The sequence below is a fragment of the Mastomys coucha genome, unplaced genomic scaffold (assembly GCF_008632895.1).
Source record: "Mastomys coucha isolate ucsf_1 unplaced genomic scaffold, UCSF_Mcou_1 pScaffold9, whole genome shotgun sequence".
Taxonomy (NCBI): domain Eukaryota; kingdom Metazoa; phylum Chordata; class Mammalia; order Rodentia; family Muridae; genus Mastomys; species Mastomys coucha.
In genome coordinates, this window is record NW_022196915.1 from 26,569,071 (window position 1) to 26,580,299 (window position 11,229).

The 11,229-nt window shown below is 35.9% G+C and overlaps 1 protein-coding gene across 1 annotated transcript; it reads right to left on the reverse strand.

Moving 5' to 3' along the window:
• Positions 1–52: 52 nt before the first annotated feature.
• LOC116084579 (SNARE-associated protein Snapin) lies at positions 53–583 on the reverse strand. The gene has a single exon (XM_031361645.1). The coding sequence runs from the start codon at positions 547–549 to the stop codon at positions 139–141; it is 411 nt and encodes a 136-aa protein (XP_031217505.1). The 5' UTR covers positions 550–583; the 3' UTR covers positions 53–138.
• Between the last annotated feature and the right edge of the window lie 10,646 nt (positions 584–11,229).

The following is an 11,229-nucleotide window of genomic DNA, read 5'->3' on the forward strand; positions in this document are numbered from 1 at the left end:
GGCATGTTCCTTGCTACATGAATGAGTACATAATGCAAACAAATCAAAGGTCTGTAGAGACTCTCTGGGATCTTCTCATGTCTACCAGACAAAGCCGTTGGAGAAAGGTACTGTGCACTCAGGTCACAGGGTTTGTGTTTATTTGCTTGGAGAACCAGGAAGGTAAACTCCTGAATCCAGCATGGCTCTCCTGCGAGCTGTTTCCTTGGCCACACAGTGGTTTAACCGCCTCAGTTGTTCCTGTGCATTCTGTAAAATATTGTTGACCAAGACAACTCGTCGCCTGGCATTAAGCAGCTTCTTAACATAAGGGTCCAGATCCAGGGCCACCTTCTGATCCTCATTGATCCGGCACAGTTCTGTAGCTAGGTTGTCAGTTTGTTCCCGGAGCTCTACTTGGCTTTCTCTGACCGCGTGCACGTGACAGTCGAGCTGTTGCACGGCGGGTCGCAGGATCTCCAGGAGCCCCTCGGCAAAGAGGTCGCTGCCTGTGTGCCCCGCCACTGGGGTCCCGGCCCCTGACACGGCAGCGGAACCAGCCGCGGCCATCGCGAACTGCCCGGACGCCCTCAGCCTGCCGCGAGGGCCCAATCACATATGTCTTAATCTTAGACTAGCAGCCAAATAAACTATTCACTCTGGATCGTTACACCTAGTGGCTGTGTGAACACTGTGAAGTCATATGATGGTTTTGTCCTTCTTTTATAATATGAAGAAAATCAGAGTAAAACTGTATGTTTATAAAGAGTAAATGATAATTATGATTTAAGATGATTTTGTTGACTACATCATCTCATTATTAGTTAATACAAAAATAAAATAAAAATTTGTTTATAAAAATGAAGGATCAGGTGCTAGAGAGATGGCTCAGCAGTTACTTTTCTTACAGAAGAACCTATGATTTATTCTGATTGTATAACAGATGACTCACAACTACCTGTAACTCCAGACCCATGTAACTCAGTGTTCTCTTCTGGCCGCCACGAGTACCCACACATATATGGCATGCACACATATACAGGAACGCAAACACGCACACACTGAGACACATGCTCATGAGTGTGCACCCACACACAAATCAAATAAAAATAAATCTAAAATGGAAGAACCAAAAAGAAAAGAGTTGTCTAAATTTTATTTTAAAATATTTTTTGGTTTTTACTTTGTATTTCTCAAAAATTATTAGCCAGCTGTTTCAGTGTTACTGTTTTATTACTAGTATCAGCACTATAGACTGAATGCTGATAAATATCTTCCACTAGCTATGAAATAGGTCAGTCATCTCTCTCATGGGATATTTACAACTTATTTTTTTTATTTCATCAAAATTCAATATTTTTCAGCATCCTTCTAAATTAATTCAGTCTAGACATAGTATCATTGCAGTAGAGAATAGCTTTCAAAAGGTGTTTACTGTGACCAACTTTTTCCAAATCCTAAATTTATAAGCCAAAATCTGACAGCCAGCTGTGTATATAGTGCATAGATTCTTTTGAAGGCATTATGTTTTTTACTGAGTTTTCCTCTCTAGGAGAGAAGCCCTAGCTGTCACTATGGAATTCTGACACACTATTGAAAGTGCGTGCAGGACATTCTGAAATCACTGCAGTTACAAGATCCTCTTCATTCTACGTGACCAAATCCCAAGTCTGTGGCTTTTCTTTATCTGAGCTCCGACATCTGGTATACGAGGTTGCTCAGAATACACATTGTGGCTATCTCTTACATAATACAGTCTGGGTCTATCTTTAGCTTAGGAGTGTGGACCTGTGTACTGGAGGCTTTCCACGGAGATCTCCGATCTGGCCCGATGGGAGGGTTCCAACAAAGGGGAGAGAGTGAGAGCAGGAAGGGGGAGATGATTCTGCTGCTTCTGCTGCTGCAGTTGGCTCCATCTCTGTCTCTGCCATGCCAGTGCCATCTCAGTTGCTCCATGTTACCCAGCGCTGTGTTGGGCAGGGCTGGGAGACCGCCAACTAGTCAGGGAGGAGTGCAGGGGAGCTTCAGGTGGCCTTTAGAGAAAACGGACCTATTCTCAGGTGTTATAGCTCTTATGACAGAAGCTCTCAGACGAAGGAGTAGTTCTTGCACCTTTCAATCCTTCTGGATAGGATTCTCATATGCAGTTTTGGGGTGGGTCAGTGTCTGACAGTAGGTATTTCTCATTTTCTTGGTCTGAGAGCATCCTCGGGGAAACCTTATTTGCATGTGGGAGGGCTTGGTGCTGCTCCTATATGGCTGACAGCCACAGACTTCCCTGGGTGTGTGTGAAGGAAGGTGTAGCTGCGACAGGAGCCAGGGGTCTAAGGGGCGTGGCCAAATACCTGCTGTCCCTTGCAGGTGACAGTCACCTGCTAAGCCTGAGCATGACCAGGGACCAGCCTGCCTATGCACAGCTCACTGCCCCACATAGGAGACTTTTCATAAACTGCCAAATAGTTTCTCTATGTTTAGTATTTGAAGCAATGGTATTAATACATTTTAGTCTTTATTATATGCCTCTAATGTATTTATATTCCCTGTCAATGGCATTTTCCTCCCAAAGCACTGATACAAATACTTTAGTTCTCAAATCTCAGATAACTTTTAGTTCTCAACTCTCAGATAAATTATAGCAATTAAAATAATCTTAACAGATCTCTGACCTTGCTCACTATGAGATGCATTTAGTAACTTTCCAACTTCAACCCTGCCAGAGACTAGGGTATGTTGTTCCTTACAGCCCCAGTGTTTACTGGGTAAACAAAAGTGTCCTGACACCCAAGATGTTTTCTAGGTCAATTGGTACAGTTGTTAGATGAATTTCCCTCTTTTTTTCTCTTGGATTATATAAACATTTATTCATATATATACCATATCACCATTAAAGATAGAGGCTCACAATGATATAGAAAACAGGAAACAGTAGTGTATGATACTCAAAAATAAATTAACTTGATTCCATAAAATATTATAAAGGAACATGGGTCTTGGATACTCACTTTGTGTTCTGTGGAGTCTTCCATCTTTTTTTAAAAAATTTATTATTTGTATATGTGCTTCAATCTTTCCAGTTTCGGCATTAAGATGTATTGGATTTTATAGAAAATTTAGTATTAGTTCTCTCATAACTTAGTTTGTATTTTATGTATATTTGAATAGTCTATCATTTAAATGAAAATAATGTTTCTCAGAATTTAATGTCATCAACTTAATGTCTTGAAGACATTTTTGCTGTATAGTGGTAAATTGTCAGTTTGGTCCTTTTCTTTATGACTTCTGGAGAAAAGAATACTTTTTCTCTATTTTGAGATTGAAAAGTCTGCAGTAGGAGACCCACAACCAAATATTAGGTCGAGCTCGGGGAACACTATGGAAGAAGTGGAAGGATTTTAGGATCTACAGGGGTCTGAGGCATTAGGAGAACAAGGCCCATAAAATCAAATAAGCAGGGCTGACCAGAGCTTACAGAGGCTGAAGCAGCAACCATGGAGCCTGCAAGTCTGCATTATGTCCTCTGCATACAGGCTGAGGTTGTTTAGCTTGGGATGTTTGTGAGATTCCTAACAGTGAGTGAGTGTCTCTGACTCTTTTTGCCTGCTCTTAGGATCCTGTTCCTCCTACTGGGTTGACTTTTATAGCCTTGATATGAGAATCTGTGACTAGACTTATTGCATCTTGTGCTGTGTTCAGTTGGTATCACTGGGAAGTCCCCTCTGTTCTGAGAGGAAATGGAGGAGCTGTGGATCTGGGAAAGAGGGCAGTGGAGGAAACTGTTAGGACTTGAGGGGAGGGGAGACTTCAGTTAGAATGCCTTGTATGACAGAAGACTAAAAAAACAATCACAAACAGACATGAAAAGGAAAGAAGAGAAGAGTCAAGTCTTCAATGGAATATTTGAGGAAGTTCTTATTATCTTTCAGAGTTTTTGAGGAAATAAACGTCAACAGGACAAAGCAAATAATAGCTTTATGCTAAAATAAGAATTATCTTCCTGAGGGTGTGTGTCTTAGAGAAGCCCCATATATTTTCAAAAAAAAATGATCTCTTCACTAGAGAAAGGCTCCTACTTCAGACTGCATTCAAATGTCATAGCATTTAACCTCTGTATAGAAGGACAAAGGGATTAAGGGATCAAATCAAGGGATTTGAACAGTGACCACAGGATTCAATAGCTCCCCATATACCCTTCTGCTTAATTCATTAATTACTTGGTCCTGGCACAGTTATTGCTGTTGTTGCAAATACAGTTGCACACAGCTTAGAACTTTATTGTAAGGCTAGGACATACACCTTAATTTCACCCACAACCTTCCTCTGGAGTATATTTTGGAATCTGGACTATTCTGTCCTCATTAATAATTCACGGTTATCATTTCTGTAAACCTCCTATATAATTGTATATCATATAATAAGTGTGAAGAGTTGTACTTCTTCCATTTATCAAGGAGAATGTATGTATTAAATATTCATGTGAGTGTATTTTCTATACCATGTTAACTGGATTTAATGAAGAAATACAATTAAATATTTTCTAGCTTTATATCTTAAATATAAACAAATGTCTTTCAAGATATAGTTTTCTGTCAGGAATAACATAATGCTTTTTATCAACATTAAACATTATATATCATGTTAATATGCAATGTTTTAATAATATATTTGCTTCTACATTGTAGCAAATAAGAAAAAGTATCCCATATAGCAGTCTATAAGAGTGTAGTAAAAGTGAGTCAAGGAATGTGACTCAATTTTGCTTAGATTTATTGAATGTCAAATGTTGAAATGCATTCTGACTTTAGTCTATTTTTTATATTATAAGCATATTTTAGAAATTTGCTTCACACTTTAAATATTTGTATGTGTAGGTGTTTACATAAGGATTTGTATATGTATGAGTGAATGTTCCCACAAAGTCCATAGCTAGAGAAACAGCCAGTTGTGAGTTACTCCACATAAGCACTACAATGTGAACTTTGGTTCTTTGGAAAACCAGTAAAATGCTCTTAATTGCAGAGCCATCTCTCCAGCCCAATTTTTATAAATCTCCAAACAATTTTACTGCCAATACCATTGAGTCATTCTATTTGTATTATACAAATGACTAGCACTAATTATATGTATGCGTTCTTGTTTCACCAATTGACACATTATTGACCAATTCTGGGTATTTATAGTAAAATTATATGTAAATTTCCAAGTGATGATTAAAGTATTGGAGATAAGGGTCTATCATATTGTGCAGTTAAAAATCAAAAAGCATAAAAGTGGGGACTGAGGAAATAGCTCATTTGGTAAGAGTACTTGCTTTGCAAACATGAAGACTTGAGTGATAATCCCAAGCCTCAATGTAAAAACAAACAAACAACACTGCTTATCCTGGGATTGGAAGCAGAGGTATACAGTCGAGCCAAATTAGTAAGCTTCCATTTCAGTGAGAGATCTTGTTTCAAGACAGTAAATAAGGCAGAGAATGATTAAAAAGAAGGCATTCTGTATTTAGCTCTGACTTCTGCATGCACATATATGGGTGGGTACATTCACATGCTGAACATATAACACACACACACACACCACCACCACCACCACCACCACACCACATACCCAATAAACACACATTATTTCCATATATGAATACAGATGCATAAAAACTAAAATAAAATGAGCAAAGCAGTCCTTTTATTTTTAATTATGTCTTCTATTTGCAAGATTATTTACATTGTTTATCCTTTTCCTTTCCTCCCTCCCAAACCTCCCATACACCCCTCCTTGCTCTATTTCAAATTCATGGCCTATACTTTATTAATTGTTATCTTATGATACATATATATTCTCAGATACAACTTACTTGATCTGTGTAACATTATTTGTATGTATGTTTTCAGACCTGATCTCGTATGCCCTTTCCTTTCACTGTTATCATATTGTAATTGCCTGTAGTTCTTCGTGTTGAGCTGAATCCTAGTGGTCTTTTTCTCATTCTCTTTACCATGTCTATTTTTGTCCTTGTTTAGCTCCTGTTTACCTAGCTATGTTGTTAATATTTTATGGGTATAGCATCTGACATTCCCAGGAGACAAAGTCTCACATAAAACTCCCTGATCATCTGGTTCTTACTATTTTTCTGTCCCTTCTTCTGTTCCCTCAACCTTAGGTGTGTGAATTGTTTCATAGATGAATCCACTAGGGTTGGGTTCTAAAACTCAGCATTTTAATTGGTTGTGTTTTTGTGTAATGATTGCTATCTCTTGCTAAGAGAAGGTGTATGATGACTATGAGAACTATTCTTTTCTGTGAGTATACGGTCAAAATAATATAAATTAAAAATTATAAATAATCATGAGGATTTGGTTCGATTTCCAGTGTCAACCATGATTCCCTTCTTGTATAACAGGGCCTTATGTCCAATTAGAAAACTGTTGATTGCCTTCAAAGTATGTGTGCCATTACTACACCATTAGGATTATAGTGCCACATTGAAGTGGTTCCTGATCATCATACCTGAATAGGACTTTGGTTGCTTCTCTTCTTTGGAAGACTGCATGGTTCCATCTGGTACAATGAAAGCTATTACTCAATTAAGAGGCACCCAGATCATTTCTAGCTCAGGGGTTTCTGGTCCCTATATTTGAAGTGCTTAGTGTCTTCAGCAGTAAGGACTTACCTTCCACCACTGGGAAGCAATGAAGGGCAATAGTAATACTTTATATTTTGGAAGTTTCTTAGACAACCTTAATGAGGGACCCAAAAGAAGACTTTATATTTCTAAGTCAAAAGGCTATCTCATTTGTTTATTCTACTTAGATCTTAAATATCTGCCTTAACAGTTTTTTCCTACTAGTGTATATTTGGAAAATCTATTTTATATTATATGAAACCTTATTTTGTCCTAAATCTCTATTCCTGTGAAACAACTCACTTTACTCTTTATTACTTGCTCAAGTTCAGGCATTCTTGAACCTGCTACCAACCTACATAGGCAAAACAGTATTTTCCTATGTGTCTCCTGTTTTGATCTATTTCAGTATTTTAGGCATCAGTTTACAAGTCAATCATAAATTGACATGTATTCACAAATATGTGTATTGATGATAAAAGTTTTAAAAATTGTGTGAATAAAATAATGTGGAGGGTGAACTGTGAAAAGTACAGAGTTCGGAACATGAGTGAACTTTAGTTGGTACCTATTTAAACTAAATTACATTATTATAATTTTGGAAAAATTTATGTCATCCCCATGGTAACCACAATAGAATTATCTATAGAATTACAAGGAATGAGAAGAAAATTCTAAAATGTCATTATTAAAAAATCAACACGACAAAAAGGCAGTTTGAAAAGAAAGTCTAGAAAAATCTATCAGAGACATGGAAATGTTTTTTGCCTGATAAAGGAACTGTGTGCTTCACCTTCTTTTACAGAAAAAAAGATATATATTTATATCTGCTGACCAGGCTGTTCTCAACTTTAATTAAAGAAATTTCATTTAACAGTGTGCAGCAACCAACAAAGATGCATAGCTAGTCAAAGTGTGAGGGCTTAGCCCTAAATGAGGCATTATTATTAGCATCCCCCATATACACCAAAGCTTAGGCAATGTCATGTAAAAGATGACAGAAAGAATACAAGAATATGAAGGTGTGAAGAGTAGTATTGTCTAATGCTGTCTTCCAGGTACAACATGCTACCAAATATATAAACTCAGAAGAGTGATGGCTTCCAGCACAGCAACTGTACAAGTTCAACCCACCCACATACCTGGCATAGACTGGGAGACGATCTGTAGGCTCCATTCCTTACTGAGATGCTATAGTACTTGAGAGTTGTCAGGAAGGAGACTCATTCTATTATAAAGGTTTGGCCACTGGATTTACATGCTCCTGTAGATCAGCCTACAACCAAGAGAGATGGATAGCATTAAAATAGAATTAGTGGGTCTTCTTTTTCTTTTTTAATGTACAAAATTAGAAGGGAGCATTTTGACTGAGATAGGAGATAGCATTTTGACTAGTGAAAGGAGAAAATATTTTGTATGCCATTGTACACATGCATGTTAATTCTCAGAATATAGATTTGGGTAGGCAGGTAAGTGGGAATGATCTGGGAGGACTTGGGGGAGGGAAAACCACAATCAGAATATATTGTGTGAAAACAATCTATTCTGAATTTTAAAAAGAATAAAGAAATATTTTAAATGTATGTATTTGACAGGAAAGTATCAACAAAGAGAGATAAAAATTTAAAGAATTATCCAGATTAAACAGCAAATTAGAACAAATGGGATTAGAAAATATTTACAGAATACCTCATCCCACAGAAACAGAGTACAAATCGTCCTCAAGATCCCATGGAACTTTTCCTAAAAAGTATCTTATTCTATGTCACAAAAAGTCTCTCAAAATACAAAAAAAAAAATAAAATAAAAATAGAAATTAAGAAAAAACTCTCAGTCTTTCTAGTTCCCAGTGCAATAAAATAAGAACAATGACTAGATTCTGGTAAAGATGGTGTAAGGATAGAAATTTGTAGTGGGAGTCTAAGCTTGTATATCTCTTACAGAAATCAGTATGGAATTTTCTTATAGCACTAAAATAGAACTTAAATACAACCCAGGAAAACTACTCCTGGGAATATACTCAAAGAATTCTATATCCTACCATGGAGATTCTTGCAAATCTATGTTTATTGCTGTTCTTTTAAATACAGCCAGAAAACATGGACAGATGTATATCAGCATCAGAAGAGATATGGAAAATATGAATTATGTATACAACAGAATATCATGTAGCAGTAAAAGATGAAAGCTTGACATTTACAGAAATGAATGTAAATGTAACTTATAATGTTAAGCTGTTAAGTGAAACAAGCCAGACTCAAAAGAGATTGAACTAACTGGTCAAACAAAGGGAGCTAGCTTGAGTTTGCCCAGAGAACACTGGGGCAGAGAGTGGAGCAAATGGAGTAAATGAATGATAACAAAATATAAAACCACAAATGCATGAAGAAGCCATGATGAAACCTAATATTTTATGTTAACCTAAAATATTAATAAAAATATAACAAAATGCAGTACAATTGAACTTTTTACTGCTTTATTTCCTACTTGAATAAAGAAGGAAATATTCAAAAGATAAATAAAGGTGACACTTTACATATGAATCGTAAGTGATAGCAATGAAATAACTACAACCAAAGGGAATAAATCAAAAGAGAAAGAAAAGGGAAAATAGATGTCATAACTGTCTTTATGTATTAAACTGAAATATTTTCTCATTTGTTCTATATTAGATTATTTAAAAGATACAACATTTAATGTATTAATGATTATATCAATGTACAGTTTTACTATATGTAGAAGTGAAAATGGGAAAAATCATAAAAGATTTAAGATAGATAAAAAGCTACAGGAGTCACATTTTATATCATTATTAAAAACCTAATATAAAGAGAAACAGAGAAAGTGTAAATCCTGATTTTGTCTAAATATGAATCTTCTTACTAGAGACATAAGAACCACACATGGTAAAAGAATACAGTTAGAGAGCTGTTAGTTACTACTAAGGTATACATGTGCCAACTACATCTTTACAGTTAGCATTTACGGTTAACGTGTCATGCTGGTCATTGACGTGGATTATAGCTGTCATAGGTGCATAGGACTATTGGTTGCCTCTCTCCTTTGGTAGCTTGCATGGTTTGTTCTAGTACCATGGCAGTTAGTCCTTAGGGAGATTACTTTCAGGTCAGTTCGAGTTTAGAGTCTTCTGTGCCTGTGGTGAAGTACATGGTGACTTTCTGAAAAAGGACTTCCCTTCCCGTTCTGGGAGCCTTGACCAACAACTCATAAAAGGGTTTCTTGTATGTGGTATTGTTTTTTTCTTAGTTCTTGGATTGGAAAGTTTAAAATAGAATAGATTTATAGATAATTTATATTCATCTTAACAAAAATTTTGGTTTTAGAACATACTTTCAAGCACTACACAGCTACATATACCTGTCACTCCAACACTCATTCATTTGAGCAAGAAGAATTATGACTTCAAGTGAAGTGCTTCTTGTGTCTCAGGTTGTATTTTAGACAGAAGTCAAGATTTGCATGGAGCTAATTTGAGATGATCTTAGGCTATGTTGTGATGCCTTGTTTAAAAAGAAACAAGAAAGGAAACTTCAAGAAAGCAGTAAAACAATACATATATTAGAAAAAATATTCACAAACTGATAATATTTTCTCTGGAATATTTAAGAAAGTCTCAGTTTAATAGTAGAATAACAAACACAATTTAAGTGGGAAACATAGACAAGTTATCCCACAAAAATCCCTATACAAAAGGGCTGTAGGCACATAAAAATATATTCAATATCATTAGGTATCAGAGTAACTGCATCATTTCAAAAATAATAAACCACATTATATCCACTAGCATAGCCAAATTGAGAAAGAAGATATGCTCATATGACAATGTTCAGTAATAGAATATATCATTCATTTGTGGTAGAAATGTAAAATGCGGTGATTGCTTTAGAAAACAGTGGGTACAATTATTGAAGCAATGCATACAGCTACCCATTATTTATAGTCATAAATAATAAGTAACAGGATTAAAATAATAATACACATACAGTATATATTATTCTTCTCAACCACCTGCTGGTTGAGATGATCTTGCCACAGGGAAGTATACTTTGTGATTCCATTATGCAAATTTTTCACAACAGGAAAACACTCCATTAAGATATTTTGAAGATTTATTTTTATGTGTATTAGTATTTTGTCTTTGTGTACTATGTGCACCACTTGTATGCCATGTCTCATGAGGAAAGAAGTAGGCAGTAGATTCGCAACAACAGACAGTTTCAGACAGTTGTGAGGTACAATATGGGTTCTGGGAACAGATCCTAGGTTCTTTGGGAAAGCAGGCAGCATGATTTTCTCCAGCCCTCAACAAAATATTTTAAAATTGAAAATTCCCTAAAATATCAAGTGATCACAGTCAATAACCATTTCGTGCTAATATCCTATTTAAAAATCAAAGTTATTCTTCTACTCAGTTTCATTTCATTCTGTCTTGTCAAATACAGTTTTAATTGAAATTTTGTGATCATGGTTAGATTTGGATAGTATAAGACCAAAATGTTACTAAATTTTCTAATTTCTTCTGAATCATCAGCTGTATTAAAGAATGATCAGTGATTGAAAATATTTTACAATACACAGATAATTACATATTTTCTGACCACTGTGATTTTAGA